Source organism: Cotesia typhae, unplaced genomic scaffold, assembly GCF_013202065.1.
Source record: "Cotesia typhae breed Kobodo isofemale line unplaced genomic scaffold, CoteBio_Ctyphae scaffold_70, whole genome shotgun sequence".
Lineage (NCBI taxonomy): Eukaryota > Metazoa > Arthropoda > Insecta > Hymenoptera > Braconidae > Cotesia > Cotesia typhae.
In genome coordinates, this window is record NW_027423780.1 from 2,141,286 (window position 1) to 2,159,245 (window position 17,960).

Sequence of the window (17,960 nt, forward strand, 5' to 3'; positions counted from 1 at the left end):
TAATTAAAAATTTTATTTTTATTATTAATCAAATATTATTTAAAAAAGAAAATAAGCCACAGACTTAACCGGACTTAAACAAACGGATAGAAAATTTTTATTACTTACTTAATTTGCTGGAAATTATCTTTAAAAACGAAAAAATGCCCAAGACTCCATCAGACCGAAAGGGAGATGAATAAAAAAATTTTACTATTCATTTTTAATCATCATAATTAACTTTTTTTATAATAAAAGGCTCAATTTCGACCGGACCCAGAAAAAATGATCCAAAAATTTTATTTTTATTGTTGATCATCAAAACTAATTAAAAAAACAAATGAGGCCCTAGACTCAACTGGACCCAAACAAACGGATAAATAATTTTTATTACTTATTTATTTTGCAGGAAATTATTTTTGAAAACGATAAAAATGCCCTAGACTCGACCAGACCCGAAATAAAATAAATTGAAAATCTTTGTTTTTCTATTTTTAATCAGCAAAATTATTTTCCTTTGAAAAAGGGCCTGATCTCGACTGGAGCAAGAAAAAATAATTGAAAAGTTTTATAATGAATTTTTAATCAACAAAATTTTTAAAAAAGAAAATAGGCCCCAGACTTAACTGGACCCAAACAAACGGAAAGAAAACTTTTATTCCTGTTTTTTTGTTGGGAATTATTTTTCGAAACAAAAAAATTGCCCAAGACTCGACCGGACCCGAAAAAGATAAATCGAAAAATTTTATTTCTAAATATTAATTAACTAAATTATTAAGAAAAAAAAATAGACCCAAGACGCAGCAGGACCCAAATAAACGGATAGAAAATTTTTTATTACTTGATCACCAAGATTAATTTTCCTTGAAAAGAAAGGCCCAATCTCAAACAGACTTCGAATAACTGATTGAAAAATTTTATTATCAATTATTAATTAACAACATTATTCTTAAAAAAAAATTAATAGGCCCCAGACTCAATCGGACCCAAACAAACGGATCGAAAACTTTTATTTCCCATTCATTTTGCTAGGAATTATTTTTAAAAACGAAAAAATGCCCAAGACTCGACCAGAGCCAAGAATAGAAGAATGCAAAAAAATTTATTTTCTCTTTTCAATAACAAACAAAAATTTATTGAACAAAAATCAGCCTAATCTTGACAAGACGATAAAAAACTGATTGAAAAAATTTATTATCAATTATTAATTGACAAAATTATTTCAAAAAAGAAAATAGGCCCCAGACTCAACCGGACCAAAACGAACAGATAGAAAATTTTTATTACTTATTTCTTATGCTCGGAATAATTTTTGAAAACAGAAGGAATTGCCCAAGACTCAACCGGACCCAACCAAACGGATGGAAAACTTTCATTTCTCATTTATTTTGCTGGGAATTATTCTGTAAAATAATTTTTCAATTAATCGTCAGGTAAAATGTCAAAAAATAAATTAAAACAAACATTGAACTCAAGTCCCAATAATTTTGATATTTTAATTAAAATTATTTTTTAATTAATTGACAGGTAAAATGTCAAATAAGGAATTGAAAAAAAAAATCGCTCTCGAGTCCTGATAATTTTGATATTTTTATTAAAATTATTTATCAGTTAATTAACAGGTAAAATGTCAACTAATAAATTAAAAAAAAATTGAACTCAAGTCCGAATAATTTTGATATTTTAATTGAAATTATTTATCAGTTAATTGACAGGTAAAATGTAAAAAAATATACTAAAAAAAAATCGCTCTCGAGTCCTGATAATTTTGATATTATTATTAAAATTATTAATCACTTAATCAACAAGCGAAATGTCAAATGATAAATTAAAAAAAAATTGAACTCAAGTCCGAATAATTTTGATATTTTTAATAGAATTATCTATCAGTGAATTAACAGGTAGAATGTCAAATTATAAATTAAGAAAAAAATTGAACTCAAGTCCGAATAATTTTGATATTTTTATTAGAATTATCTATCAGTGAATTAACAGGTAGAGTGTCAAATTATAAATTAAGAAAAAATTGAACTCAAGTCCGAATAATTTTGATATTTTTATTAGAATTATCTATCGGTGAATTAACAGGTAGAATGTCAAATTATAAATTAAGAAAAAAATTGAACTCAAGTCCGAACAATTTTGATATTTTTATAAAAATTATTTTTTAATTAATTGACAGGTAAATAAATAATAAATTAAAAAAAAATTGAACTCAGGTCCTGATAATTTTGATATTTTAATTAAAGTTGTTTATCAATCAATTGACTGTTAAAATCCTGAATAATAAATTAAAAATAAATCGCACTCATGTTCTCATAATTTTGATCTTATAATTGAAATAAATTTCTAATGAATTGACGGGTAAAATCCCAAGTATCAAATTAAGTAGTAATCGCACCCAAGCCCTGATAATTTTGATATTTTAATTTAAATTATTTATCACTTAATTGATAGGTAAAATGTCAAATGATAAATTAACAAAACATTGAATTCAAGTCCTTATAATTTTGATATTTCAATTTAAATATTCTTTTTATTCACTGACAGGTAAAATGTCGAAGAAAATATGAAAAAGAAATGGCATTCACGTTTTAGTAATTTTGATATTTTAGTTTCCCTTTTTCTTAGCAAAGAAATCATTTCAAAAAAATCTACAGGTGTTTCGGCAGTTCAAGGATAACTTTACTTTAATGTTATTAGTTTGCATTCACATCATTACACTTTACTCCTTTTATTAAGCAATTAAGATTCCAGTTGAATCTTAGCCTTTTTTTTTTTTTTGTATTTGAAAATAATCCCCAGCAAAATAAATGAGAATTAAAAATTTACTCTCCGTTTCTGTGGGTCTGGTTAAATCTTGGGCCTTTTTATTTTTTTATTAAATTTTTTCGAATAAAAATAAAAATAAAAATTTTTCCTCTGTCTTAGAGTACCCGGTTAGCTTTAATTCAGCGTTACAACGCCTCCAATAATGCTGCGATACACGGACACACACTCATACATTAAGCCGTCCGCTTGCGACCTCATACATCCACTCATTCACACTTACGTACTCGGCTCATAGCGTCACAATCCCCTCTCATGCTCGGCTTTGTGTGAGCGAGTAAGCTGCTATTGCAGCATCTCACTCTCGCGTCTCCTCTACTTCCCCGCTCATTTTCATTTCTCGAATAGCGCGCTTCTGATTGGCTATCGTTTTTAATTCATAACTCAAATTCTATGGCCCAAAAAAATTTTTGGCTCAGGAACTTTCGATTCAGTATTTTTTTCTCTATCGACCCCAACAATTACTCCCGCCACTTCAGAGACACCCTGTATAAATTATTTGGATTAATTATATTACATTATAGTAACGTTTATTGTAAAATACCTAATTCTATCAGAGCTCATAATTATCTTTTATATTTTTAAATATTAAAAACGTTATTTATTTAGTAAATTGAATTATTAGCATGTATCTCAGCTATAGGATTTTATAAAGTATCAAAAGAAAATGGCTATTTTTGCTTTTTATGATAAATAAATATTTGTTAACTGTTAATAAATATTTATTAAATCCTATGATGTTAAAAAATCATTTATTAAGAGTTAATAAAGCTTATTAAATGTGAACAAATCCTTCTATTGGTGTATATATAACTAAAAAGTAATTTAACTTACCCAAATTTCAAATACTCGAGTTAGATTTTTAGAAACGTCTTAATTTTTCGCTATTTCAACTGAAAAATTCATGTCAAGATCTCGCGTCAAACCACGGTAAAACCACGGAAAAATCACGGTGGATCCACGGTGGATCCACGGAAAAACCACGGAAAAACCACGTTGAATCCACAATGGGTCTACTGTGGATCTACTGTGAATCCACCGTGGATCCACCGTGGTTTTATCGTGGATTCACCGTGGATTCACCGTGGATCCATTGTGAATTCACCGTGGATCCACCGTGGATTCACCGTGGATACACTGTGGATCAACTGTGGTGAAATGTCACAAAACCACGGTGGATCCACAGTGTATACACAGTGTATCCACGGTGGGTCCACGATGTGGTGGTTTCACCGTGGATCCACGGTGGTTGCAGGACCGCGAGGGTTAGATAATCGAATAAAAACATTAGACTTACAATGTTTTCCAGATTTATATCCTTATGGTAAAAACAGTCAATGTGAAGAAAGAAATGTACCTCTTACTGCTTTTGAGTATATTAAAGCAAGGTTAAAATCTGCTGATTCACGTTTTCGCCTGAACCAACAATATTTATTCTTTTTATTAAATGACGCTAACATTCGACAGCTTGGTGCAAGTGTTTATCATACGCTAAATATTACAAATGCTCGTGAAAAATACACAGCGAAAAGTTATTTGAAACATCTCAAAGATGGTCAGTTAGAAGCAAATTTAACAACTCTGTTTGCTCGACTTCGAAATTCAGAACAATTTTGGAGTAAGCCTAGAAATAATTTGGCATGTATGACACGTCATTACGGACCTGCAATATGGTTTTTTACTGTCAGTCCTGCTGAAAGGCTTTGGGATGATTTAATTGAGTATATAAAAGAAATTAATGCTCCACACTTTGATAAACTATCTGCAAGTGAAGTAATTGCAGCTGACCCAGTGTCAGTTTCAAGATATATTGACAATAAATTTCAAGCTGTTCTTGAATTCATCAAGTCAGATAGCCAACCTCTCGGTCCACTTAGTCACTACTTTTGGCGCCGAGAATATCAAGGTAGAGGAATTCAACATTTTCATTTAATACTTTGGGTAGAAGGTGCTCCAATAATGGGTATTAACACCAATGAAGAAGTCGTTGAATTTATCATGAAATACGTAACTTGTAAATTACCAGATAAAAAAATATCACCAACACTTTACAGACGCGTAACTACACATCAACAACACAATCACAATAGTTACTGCTTACGAACAAAAAAACCAAAGTCTGGTAAAGTAAAGCCTGTCGATTCGGATTTTCACGGCCTGTTTCTGAAAACTTTGTACTTCGTGATACTGCTACTTCAATAGCTGGACGTAGAAACTTAAAAAGTAAAAGTCGACTATATGATCTTCCTCGTAATGAAAACGAAGTTAATATTAATGATTACAATCCATCAGTTTTATCTGTCTGGGAAGGAAATATGGATATTCAATTTATCGGAGAAAAATCTACGATACTGACACAATATGTCACAAAATATGCTACAAAAAGAGAAATAACTAAATCATCAGAAACAATCAACGAAATTAACTCAACCAAAACTTTACCTCAGCTTTTGTGGAAGATTGTGTTTCGTAGTTTGACTCACAGAGAAGTCGGAGCTCTAGAAGCTGCTGATACTTTATTGGGCATTTCTCTACATGGTACAGATTCAGAAACTATTATTAAATGGTTAGATGTCCGAATGATAAGAAATAGAAAATTAAAAACCAAAGTAGAAATTGAAGAATTAGAGCATAATGATCCTGAATCAACTGAGATATTTTGTCCTTCATTAATTGATGATTATTACCCTAATCGTCCTAAAGATTTAGAAAATTTATGCTTGTATAATTTCGCTAAATGGTACGATACAACTAAGACAGAACCAAAAAATAATCTTAATGAGTATTATGAAATACGTCCAGGATTATTTTTGAAAAAACGGTTACGAGGTTACTTAATTAATCATTTTAGATATAATATTGCAAATCGACCAGAGGATTATTTCTACTCATTGTTATTATTATTTCAACCATGGCGTAATACAGATGAGCTTAAATATGGATTCGAAACTTATACAGTAGGGTGGGTCAAAAAAATCGAATAATTTATTTTTGACTTTATACTCTGAAAAATAGGTTCGTAGACACCTAAAAAGAATTCTCTCCAAGTATAAGCTCTTAATTATAACGGGAAGGTCCTCCGCTTTGCGGGTTTCTATTTTTTTCGAATAATCAGATAAAAAAATTTATATCTCGCTTCTAACTGCTTGGAAAAATATTCCGTGGCATAGATTTTGTGAGAAATTGAATGCTTTACAAAAAAGGTCTCTTATGACTTTTTCAAAAACTCAACCGATTAAAAGATATTCATAGTTGAAGTTTGGCTATTTTAAGGAAAATATTCGTTTTTATTATGAATTTTATAAGTCGATGAAAAAAATTATTTCGGATTGCGGAACTCATGATTTTGTAGGAAATTTACTGCTCTACAAAAATGGTCTCTTATGATTTTTGATTAAGTGAAGCCGTTACGAGATATTCATCGTCAAACATTAACGAATATCAATATTTCCAGTTTTTGATCAATAATTCGATAAATTTTAATTTAAACTATGAGTTTCAGGTAAATTTACATAAATTTGAGTTTCGATCGATAAAGAAATGTTATAAACAATTTTTTAATATTGTTTTCAGTCTTGAGCTTGTTTGATTGCATTAAAACAAGAAATTAGAGCATTTTTTTCGACATATAGCCAATGATTAGTTTAATTTGAAGTGAATGACATATTTCTTTGTCAAATTTAATATGAAAAGTATTGAATCAAGTGAGAAACAACCAGTATTTAACTTTTTTATAGATAAATTTTTTATTGAATTATCAATTGCAATATAATTGTCTATATTTTTAACATAACAGTACGCTATTACTATAAATAATTTCTTTTATTACAATTTGGGAATGTTTTTGATGTTCTTTGACAACTTGCAATAAGTACTGGAATTGTTCTTCATTTTTGTCAAGCATTGATTATATTCACTGACTAATGCAACAGCTCGCTCTGCTGAATCATTGACAACTTTTAGTTGTTGAAAGTATTCTTTATTTTCGAGATAACTCTCATTAGTAGGCCATAATTCAACATCGACATCAAGAAAGTCATACGGTAGATCGAAGATTTTGAAAAGATTTAATGACTTTTTAGACACAAAGTCACTCAGAGTTCTCTGCGCCAATGAATTCAAATCTTTTTAGCAATTACAAATCTTTTAGCTTTAGAATCTGTACCTTCACGAGTATTAACAGCTTCAACAATACTTTTTTTACTTCTAATGGAACGCCATCGTCAAACAGTGATAAAATGGCAAGTTCATCGCTCAAATACCATAAGTGCGAAATCATTTTTTCACACGTAGCTGAAGAAATCAAAGGATTGATATTTTTGTACTCCAATAAATTTTTCATAAACTGCAAGTCATGATAAGCAGCAGTTGTTGCAGAAGTTGATGAAAACCAAGCTTTTAAATACAATGTGACTATAAAAATACAGAAATGACGAAGACCATGCAATTCTTTCTGAGAGAGTTTGAATTCATCTCTGAATAGATACATTTTCAAACTATAAATGGCCTTAGCCATCCATCTAGCATGATGAACAGCACCAGGACGTTTGAAAGAAATCTTTTCTTGAGGCATTTCTCCAAGGAAAATCAATGATAATTCCAATAATTCTTTATAATCATCTCGGGGTTGTAGTAACTATCAAAAATAAAAAATTTGTCAAAAATAACGAAATTTTTATAATTTAAATCACAGTTAAATCATACCTGTAAAGATTTCGTAATAAAACTAGAGATTTCATCTTTTTATTCGAAATGATATCAGCAACAACAGCATCTTCAACACCAGATTTATAATTAGTTATATCTATATCATCCCAAAATTTTTAAACCTTCCAAACATCTGTACATTTGGCCCAGATGACACAGGCCAAAATACTTCAAATGCGCCCCTTAATACGATCTCAAAAATGTGATGACGACATGATAACCAGATCAACTCTCTTCCCAAAATCTTTTCAATTTCCTTACATGTACCGTTGTGAATTCCTGTAGAACAATAATAAATGACTATCGTTAAATTTAGTATTTAAGAAAAATCAATGGTTATATTTCAAATCCAAACGAGTAAACAATTAATACATTTTGATAGTAAAATTCAGTAAGAAATAGAAATTAAACTAGAATGACAACAATAAAATATTTTTGTAATTGATTGATTACCTGTATTAACAGCCGTAGTGTCAAAACACATCGCCTTGACATACTTAATAATACCCCATTCACTCAATGTTGATAAAATGGTGGATGTTTGATTAACTGCCGTCCCAGAATTCATTATTGGAACTCCAAGTAATTGTTCAGTACCATACGCAGTTAAAAGAACCGGTAGTCGTTCCACAGATTTGGATTCAATTAGATCATTTAGCATTTTACCATCCCAATGCACTACGTATTTATCGTGTGTTTTAAAATTGTCTTTTAATCCTTGAGCAATGTCTTTTCTTTGAACCATACGAGCTCGTTGGATGGACCTATAGCTGAGCGTTGTATCTTCAATTTTTATACCAACAGCTGATAAAACCGGAGCAATAATGAACATCGCGTTTCTACTGCTGACATTAGCTCTGTCAAGTGCAGAAACGACTTCAGGAGTTAAGACATTTATTTTTGCTCGTTTTGTCGGAATTGGGGGTTCATACTCCAAATCAGATCCAGAATTTGTAGTTCCACTTAATGTATGCGTCGAGAATGATTCTGATTTTCCACTTAAAACAATCCCATGACTGGTAGACGGCTGATTCAAGTCTGTAATAAGAGTTCATTTTTAAATTAAACAGACAAAATTTCCAACACTTATTCATTATGATGAGAAGCAATTAAACATGAGTACCAGAAACCGTCGAGTCAAATGTCATACGTAGGAATACTGATATTTATAATGCAAGTAAAGTAGAAAAATGATATTCTCATTGTTTATAATAAATATAAAGGAAGTTTTACACTCCTACCTGAATTTATAACAATTATTTATCTCAGATACTTACTGCTTTCATCGATTTCCATCATATCTGTAGTTGAGTTTGACGCAGGTACAATATTCGAAAGAATCTCTTTGTTTGTACAGAATTTTTGATCCAAATACAACTTCCTAATGTTATCATCCACCCCTTTTAGGAAATTTTTACTTACAATGTCGAATAATTGTTCAAGATCAGTCTGAAACTCCTTTTCCTTTACCTTATCACTTTTCTTATTAAAATCTTTTTGTAATTTCAACCACTCACTATGAAAACGGAGAATTTTTTTGACTACATTAGGAGCTTCACTCGTAGGGATCTGATTTATTTTCCACAATTCAATAACCTTGTCAGCTGAATTTTTGCACTTTGTTTGATTGAAAACTTTAAAACTTTAAGTTGATAGAAAAACACTCTCATAACCTCTTTCACTTTTGGTAACTTACGGTCAGTGAGTTTTTGCACAGGTATACCGATTAAACGTATTTCTTATTCATTGTAGAATTATTGATAATAAATGAATTTATATAATGAGAAAATGACTTATTTCGAAAAAATTGTTATTATCATGTATACGAAATGATGAGTTTTTGGAGCACTGAAAATGTACTGATAAAAAAGTAGACAACGAAGATTGTTAAGAAAAACAACATAGGTGGCGCTAGCGTTAGAGTACCAACAGAAGAAGTAATGTAATTCAGAACAAAAGCCTCTCTCACAAAAAAATTTATGTATAATTGGTAGAATAAAATTTGAAAATACATACTAAACAACCGTAATAATATGAAATGCCAATGCAATTGACATTTTAAATTATTACAAATAAAGCTTACAAAAATATCATTAGAACAAAAACTTCTTAGTGAATTTTTGAACAAATAACTCCTGTAGGAGTGACTTTTATGATAGAAATTTAAATTTATGTAAATTTACCTGAAACTCATAGTTTAAATTAAAATTTATCGAATTATTGATCAAAAACTGGAAATATTGATATTCGTTAATGTTTGACGATGAATATCTCGTAACGGCTTCACTTAATCAAAAATCATAAGAGACCATTTTTGTAGAGCAGTAAATTTTCTACAAAATCATGAGTTCTGCAATCCGAAATAATTTTTTTTCATCGACTTATAAAATTCATAATAAAAACGAATATTTTCCTTAAAATAGCCAAACTTCAACTATGAATATCTTTTAATCGGTTGAGTTTTTGAAAAAGTCATAAGAGACCTTTTTTGTAAAGCATTCAATTTCTCACAAAATCTATGCCACGGAATATTTTTCCAAGCAGTTGGAAGCGAGATATAAATTTTTTTATCTGATTATTCGAAAAAAATAGAAACCCGCAAAGCGGAGGACCTTCCCGTTATAATTAAGAGCTTATACTTGGAGAGAATTCTTTTTAGGTGTCTACGAACCTATTTTTCAGAGTATAAAGTCAAAAATAAATTATTCGATTTTTTTGACCCACCCTATTACACAGAGTCATTTACTCATCAGCAGTATATGCTTCAACAAGCTAATGATTATCATGAATACAATGAAGAATTTGAAAAACGTTTAGAATACATAAAAAAATTGATTGAAAATAAATGTAATAATGACGATGATAATAATGATGATTCACAGAAAAAGTCATCAAACTGTGATGCTGCAGAAGTACATATAATGGCTAAAGAAATTAATGATGCTGCACAAAAACATGATAATAATAATTGTACTCTAGCTGATATGATTAAGAACATGAACTCTGATCAAATAAAAGTTTTTGAAAAAATTAAAAATAATGTATTATCTGATAATACAAAATTAAGATTGTATGTAAGCGGAGAAGGTGGTACAGGAAAAGTTTTCTAATTAATGTAATAAAACGTTGGATTAGAGAAGAATTGAATCAAGAAACAGTTGTAACAGCCCCTACTGGTATTGCTGCTTTCAATATTAATGGATTGACTATACATCGAGTATTTCAATTGCCTGTCGAACATGGTTTCACACCACCTTATACGCAATTATCTGACAATGTGTTAAAAGCATTACGTGATCAGTTACAAAACACAACGCTGTTTATCATTGATGAGATATCAATGGTCTCAAATATTACTCTGATATATATACATTTAAGACTAGTAGAAATTTTTGATGTTGATGATTGGTTCGGAGGTAAACATGTTGTTGTTTTCGGAGACTTACTCCAACTCCCTCCTGTACATGAAAATCCAAGTTATGTCACATTATCATCTCAAGATGCTGAAAAGTATGTTGGGTCAATGTGTAGTGTTAATTTATGGACCGACTTATTCTCTTATGAAGAATTACGAATTAATATGAGACAAAAACTGATAATATTTATGGTCAGCTGCTTTCTCGAGTACGAGTTGCTTCTATGACTAATGACGACATCAAATTATTGGAGCAGAGAAAAATTACTATAGATCCGTCTCTTTCGTATAATGAGAAATTACATGAAATATGTAATTACATTGATAAATTGCCGTCGGATTCAGTTTGTTTAGTACCTACTTGTAAGCAATGTGATTTAATAAATTCAGTTATGACGAGTAAAATTTTTTCTGAAGAAATTATACTGACGGCTCGTGACCACTTAGATTGTAATAAATCATTGATAAAAAAAGTATCCGACACTTTAAATAAAATAGAAGACAATGCTAGCCAATCAGCTGGACTTGCTAAAACTATAACAATAAAAATTGGTGCGAAAGTTATGTTACGTCAAAATATTGATGTTACTCTTGGTCTAGTAAATGGTGCTATTGGAACAGTTAAATCAGTCTCCAAGTCGATTGATGGGAGTGAAATAAAAGCTATCAATATAGACTTTGGTGCAGATACCGAATACGCTATTGAGAAGATTAAAGTAAAATTTCAATTATTTGAAAGAGCTTTCGTTGTACGAGAACAATTTCCATTATGCTGGAGTTATGCAGTAACTATTCATAAGAGTCAAGGTTTAAGTTTAAAAAATGCCATCATTGAAGCAGGGAACACCATTTTTAATGTTGGTCAAATTTATGTAGCCCTATCTCGTGTAGCAGAGTTACGTGGACTACATTTAATCAATTTTGATCCTCATTCCGTTAAAGCAAGCTCTTCAGCAATTAAAGAATATAATCGTTTAAGAAAAATTGATAGGTCTGACTTACCTACCATACCAATTCCTAATACACGTTGGCAAAAAGTATGGGACATGATTTGGGCAGTTGAAGAACATTCTATTCAAATTGAACCCAAAAATGCGAAAAAAGCTTCTCTTAGTTTATTAGATTGTCGAGGTATCGAAAACTGTGATAACGTTTCCGATGGTCTTAATTCAATTATTCAATGTATGTTTAATAATACAACAATTAGAACATTATTAATCAATCATGGCCTAAAGAATCACCCTGTCAACAATAAACTTAGTAATTTATTTAGCAAATAATCGCGAATTACTTTTAAAGTCCAGTGACATTAAAGAGTCATTAATAGAGCAGCCTTATTCTATGACAAATAACGATCCTGTATCAGTATTTCTTAAAATTTGTGATGATAATTGTGATATTAGAAATTTAGTACAATTTAAATTAGAAATTAATGATCGATGCAAAACATGCAATTATTCTAATTCTTACAGTATACTAGAAAATGTATTACATGTTTCAATATATGATGAGAAAAAAACATTTGAACTACAAGAATTAATTGATTTATCATTTGGATATTGGTTTACTAATTTCAAATTTTGTGAAAATTGTAAAGAAGTCAAAGAAACGCTAACAAAAATTTCATTAAATTCCTTGCAACAGATATTAGTTGTGAAATTACATGTGTCCATCAAAGGAAAAAATAAATTAATAAATAGGAAAAAAGGGTTTATAAAATCGGTACCCCCAGCAAAAATATCAATATGTAATACAAACTATGCTGTTGTAAGTGCTATATTTAACTCTTCAAAAGATGGTAATTCTGAAAATCATCATGTTGTGATGATTAAACATAATTTATCATGGATCCAAATAGATGATGAGACTGTACAATCAGTAAGATGGCCTGCGAATTCTAAAAGTGCTTACGTATTTTTCTTACAAAAGAAGTAAATTGAAAACTTGAGGTACACCGAAAGAAAGAAAGTCTTAAGTCAAGCGTAAATTTTCTTTAATCAAAAAAATCTTAAGGAAGATTGAAAATTTCTTGAATGAAGTTAATTTTTTTAAGCCAAGAAAATTCCTTCTTGCTCCAAAATAACTTCGGACTTCCTTACAATTTTCTTAGTTCAAGAAATTTTCTTTTTCTGTGTATATGACATCTTAATACTTAAAATATATTAACTTATCTTAAACTTAACAAGAAATTAAATAAAATAACTACTACTAACTTCTTTTAAAGTTAAAAAAAAATACTTAAGTAAATGAACACAAACAACAAAACAAAAATTTTTAAAATTATAATACTAAATAAAAAAAAAATAATCCACAGATTCGGTATCCGAATCTGGCGCCAAGTTCCGTTCAAAAATTTCGTTGGAGCGTCAGACTACCGACTGTCCCATAGAGGAAAGTACCACGGGGCCAAGCTTGGCCCAACTATGTAGAACTCTGGGCCAGGCCTGGTTGCCAGGACTGGGCCAGGCTTGGTTGTCAGGATTGGGCCAGGCTTAGTTGCCAGGACTGGGCCAGGTTTGGTTGCCGGGACTGGGCCAGGCTTGGTTGTCAAGACTGGGCCATGCTTAATTGTAAGGACTGGGCCATGCCTAATTCCCAGGACTGGGCCATGCTTGATTGCCAATACTGGACCTTGCTTAAATGCTATCCCAGGCAGAAAATTAAATGCCGAGTATTTTTCATTATTTAAAAAATGGGATTAATAATTGTATACACATAATAACAGTAACTCTATTTTTATGACTCATATAATGGTGCACTAGTTAAATTAGATAAAGTTCTTAAATTATTTCAGAAATCGTTTTTATTCAATTATATTGATTTTTTGTTTGATATAATTACTTTTTCGTAATTTAACAAATAAGCAAATATACATTTTGTACTTAATCTTTCACTGACTGTCATCAACAATACAATGTTAATAATTAAATAAAAATATTAATCAGTCAAATCACTTAAACTATAATTCACAAATTAAATAAAATAAGATTATGAAAAAACCATTTCTATCTCATACTATTACTCAACATTACTTTTCTTTGTAATGATACTCTAGTTAAATTAAGGTAAAAGACCCAGTTATTGACACTGGCCTAGTTATAGACACTTGCAATTTTATTTTAATTAAAAAAAAATCAACTCTAATAAATTAATAAATATAATTTTTTAATTATAAATTTTAAGAAAATTGATTTTTTGAGAACATTTAATTTTTTTAATTAGAATAAAATTGCAAGTGTCAAACAACTAGGCCAGTGTCAATAACTGGGTTTTTTACCTTACACAAATTTCTTAAATTACTACAGAAATCGTTTTTTTTTATATTGATTTTTTGTTTATCATAATTCCGTTTTCGTAATTTAACAAGTGAGCAAACATACATTTTTTAACTTAATCTTTCTCTGATTGTCATAAACAATATTAATAATTGAATAAAAATATTAATCAACCAAATCACTTGAACTATCATTAAACAATTAAATAAAATAAAATTATTAAAAAACCATTTCTATCTCATGCTGTAACTCAATATTACTTTTCTTTGTAATGATGCTCTTGTTAAATTACATTAACTTCTTAAATTACTACAGAGATCATTTTTTTTTTTTTTATATTGAGTTTTTGTTTATTGTAATTACTTTTTCGTAATTTAACAAGTGAGCAAATATACATTTCTGTACTTAATCTTTCTCTCTAAACATGAATTAGTGAAAATTCACTGGAATAAGTGAATGTTCACTTTTTCTAAGTGCCAATCGAACCACTTTGGTTTCAAAGTGGTTCGATTGGCACTTAGAATTAGTGAATATTTACTTATTCCAGTGAATTTTCACTAATTCATGTTTAGAGAGTTCATTGACCGTAATAAACAATACAATATTAATAAATAAATAAAAATATTAACTATTCAAGTCACTTAAACTATCATTAACCAATTAAATAAAATAAAATTATTAAACAACGATTTCTATTTTATACTGTAACTCAATTTTGATTTTCTTTGTTGCGCTGAGCGCGTCCACCTTCTCTGTCTTTTTCTCCGGATAAAAAGGCACTTACTGCAGTTATTACTACTATTTTTTCTTTTGACGTTTGATATTTAGCCATTATAAATTCTAAAACAATAATAATAATAATTATTATAATAATAATTATAATTATAATAATATAATTAATTCATATTTGAATAAAGTATTAACTTACTTTCCATAATTTGGTAAGTTTCAGTTTCCCTGAAACTTAGTTTTCCTACGCCTTTTATTTTTCTTCCACACCCGCTATATTTCAATTGAACTTCTTTTTTTATCATTTTTTTCATTATTTTATAGATGTCATCTTCATATTTAGTACATCCAGCCGCAACCATTTGAAATATTTCAGTCTATAAATAATGAATACTTTGTTTCATAAAATGTAATTCATTCATAATTAACATTCACATTATTTTTTAGTAATTTGTAACAAATAATTTAATAATTTGTAAATAATATTTCAATCTTTTGCAAATAATATTTTAATAATTTGTAAATCTTTGTAAATAATATTTAAATAATTTGTAAATACCAATGCTTTAAGTTTTTCCTCGTTATCTTTTAAAGATTCATTGAACTCTACGAATATTGCAATGTCTCCGTATGGCAAGTCGTCGCCGATGATATTCCAAGCTTTTTGTTTATTTGGTGCATCTCCTGACTGCTGGACAACTTCTAATATTTTTTTAACTTGTTGTCCAATGGTGTAATTGACGCTTTTTTTAACTTTAGACATTTCACTACAAATAATACGCTGCAAATATTTCGCAAGATCATCGTAGTTTGTGATGCCTAGAAATTGTACAATAAATGATCATATTAATATTATTTTAAAATTCAAATTCAGCAATACTTTCAGACAATAAGTAAATATAATAATAATAATAATAATAATGATAATAATAATAATAATAATAATAATAATAAGTACTCTATTATCATCTCAGATATAGCTACGGTATCGATGAGACACCAGTGCTGCCTTATCTGCCAGGAGATATTCCGCAGGTTGTTGAGAATGACAGTTCCAAAATTTATTGGAACATACCATTCGCAACAACCCGGCGGATTGACTACAACAAACCTGATATTGTGTTCTTCGACAAGGCTACTCGTGACATTTATGTCATTGAGTTTTCGGCCCCAGCCGAATACAATATCTCGGCCAAAGAAGAGCACAAACACCAGATCAGGATCTCCTGTTTGAAATTAGCAAACTCTACCCAGGTTACCGTGTCAAGCTCGTCGTTTTGGTTGTCGGCATCCTTGGAGGGATGAAACAGTCTTTTGTGTCTTCACTTGCGAAGATACCGGCTTGCAGTTCAGCAGCCGTGTCTCTAGCAGTGCGGATGCAAAAGGCTGTCATTTTGGGATCCCTGCGTCTACTTAGGCAAATGAATTTGGCCTGCTGCACTCACTAACCGCATTGTTGTGCGGAGTGGTGCAGCAGTAATGGATGGCGCTCAGGCTGGGCCCTCGGAGAGTCGGACTCCGGGGAAAACCCCCCTGAGCAATTAATAACAAATAATAATAATAACAACGAAAACAATAATATAATCCTCAATTATTGTTATTATTATTATTAACATGTTTATTCAATGTCAATTTATATTTATCACGGGTAATTTTAAAAACATGTATCATATTTCAATTATTATTACATGATAACTAATTCAGGAAATACCTTTAGGTTCTGTTGCATTTTCAAACGCAGCTTCATCGTTATTCTCAGCTTCTAAATGGTCGTTGGAACGAATTAATTCAGATTCAGAGAGTTCTGCTATGGAATTTAAAACATCACTTAATCCAGTGTGGCTTTGAGTATTGCCTGTTGTGTTCAGAGGCTGCTTTCGTGACACAACCGAGATACTTGTGTTGAACTCAAGAGCATAGGCTCAGTATCTTGATCAGCCGTAGATTCACTCTCAGTGCTCTCAACATCTTTTGTTTTAAACGATTTTTTTAATCGGCGTAATCCTTGAGGATAATCCTCTGAAACGGCAATAAAGTATATTACTACACAATTACTACAACACTGAGCACCATTACTTCTATTATTAGACTAAAATTCAATAACATTGATGAAAAGAAAATTAAGTTGTATATTTAAAACTTCTGAAAAATTAAATTCGATTTTGCTATCTATTAAAAGGTTAATTACAAGGTATTGCCTCGAGATAATTTTAATACTATAAGTAAAATAATTGATGTGCGCAAATACTTACTAGCTTTGCTGATAATCGTGATTGGATACTTTAGCCATGTCTTGTCAGACCCGACTCCATGTTCAACCCATTTCTCCACCTTGTCTTCATATTTTTTTGGTGGCCATAAACACATCGTTTCGTCCTCATTAAGCCAATTGATCGGTACTAACTCTACCATTTTTTTATTGTTTATTGTCTCATCGAACTCAATCACTGCGTATTTTTTAACAATTTCCGTCATTTTACAAGTAAAAAAAAAAAATCAACACAATAACCTAAAAAAAATTAAAAACTTTGAGTGAAGCACGTCGCACATATGACTGATTCACTAAGCTCTCAAGATCACAAATAACTGACTGCGCGCAAGAAAAATTGACAAGTTCAGACCTGCTATCGATAAATACCAACACTAGCGTATGACGCGACACGTGAACAGTTGCAACACTTTCTATTGTCTCCACGTATATTATATATACACTAGTGGAAAACCCGGCTTCGCTCGGGTGAAATTTGACTCATAATACACGTCTAGTTGCAAAATGTAGGTAGAAATTTCTGTAGTCATCGGTTCTCAAGGAATATTAAAGGAATACGCAAGGCATAGATTCGTATAGCTTCGTTCGTTATGTTTAATAAATATAATAAATAAAAACTGCAAAAGTTTTTACACAAATTATTTTTATTTCAAAATAAACTAACACAAATTAACAAAACATATAATTTTTAAGGTTTACTCTGTGTAAACCTCTTTGTTTTAAGCACTCAGTCTTTTTCTCTACTTTGACAGGTAGA

The 17,960-nt window shown here is 30.2% G+C and overlaps 4 protein-coding genes across 5 annotated transcripts; 2 read left to right on the plus strand and 2 right to left on the minus strand.

Annotated features, from left to right (window-relative positions):
- Nucleotides 1-3,966: 3,966 nt before the first annotated feature.
- On the plus strand, nt 3,967-5,650 carry LOC141537186 (uncharacterized). Its single transcript, XM_074258032.1, has 3 exons — nt 3,967-4,930; nt 5,011-5,548; nt 5,611-5,650. Exons 1-3 carry the CDS (start codon nt 3,967-3,969, stop codon nt 5,648-5,650), a joined length of 1,542 nt encoding a protein of 513 aa, XP_074114133.1.
- Nucleotides 5,651-7,612: 1,962 nt separating this feature from the next.
- On the minus strand, nt 7,613-9,123 carry LOC141537187 (uncharacterized). The gene is made up of 3 exons (XM_074258033.1): nt 8,793-9,123; nt 7,969-8,553; nt 7,613-7,794 (listed from the first exon to the last, which is right to left on the minus strand). Exons 1-3 carry the CDS (start codon nt 8,812-8,814, stop codon nt 7,613-7,615), a joined length of 789 nt encoding a protein of 262 aa, XP_074114134.1. The 5' UTR covers nt 8,815-9,123.
- A 1,313-nt stretch (nt 9,124-10,436) lies between these two features.
- On the plus strand, nt 10,437-12,865 carry LOC141537188 (ATP-dependent DNA helicase pif1-like). The gene is made up of 5 exons (XM_074258034.1): nt 10,437-10,532; nt 10,583-11,047; nt 11,128-11,825; nt 11,922-12,112; nt 12,726-12,865. Exons 1-5 carry the CDS (start codon nt 10,437-10,439, stop codon nt 12,863-12,865), a joined length of 1,590 nt encoding a protein of 529 aa, XP_074114135.1.
- Nucleotides 12,866-14,858: 1,993 nt separating this feature from the next.
- Nucleotides 14,859-17,320, minus strand: LOC141537281 (uncharacterized). Of its 2 annotated transcripts, XM_074258172.1 has the most exons (5): nt 17,187-17,320; nt 16,646-16,953; nt 15,494-15,753; nt 15,134-15,311; nt 14,859-15,045 (listed from the first exon to the last, which is right to left on the minus strand). In XM_074258172.1, the coding sequence occupies exons 3-5, from the start codon at nt 15,695-15,697 to the stop codon at nt 14,915-14,917; spliced, it is 513 nt and encodes a 170-aa protein (XP_074114273.1). In that variant the 5' UTR covers nt 15,698-15,753; nt 16,646-16,953; nt 17,187-17,320; the 3' UTR covers nt 14,859-14,914. The 2 variants fall into 2 exon arrangements, with proteins under 2 accessions (XP_074114273.1, XP_074114274.1); XM_074258173.1 differs by lacking the exons at nt 16,646-16,953; nt 17,187-17,320 and having other exon boundaries at nt 15,494-15,794.
- Between the last annotated feature and the right edge of the window lie 640 nt (nt 17,321-17,960).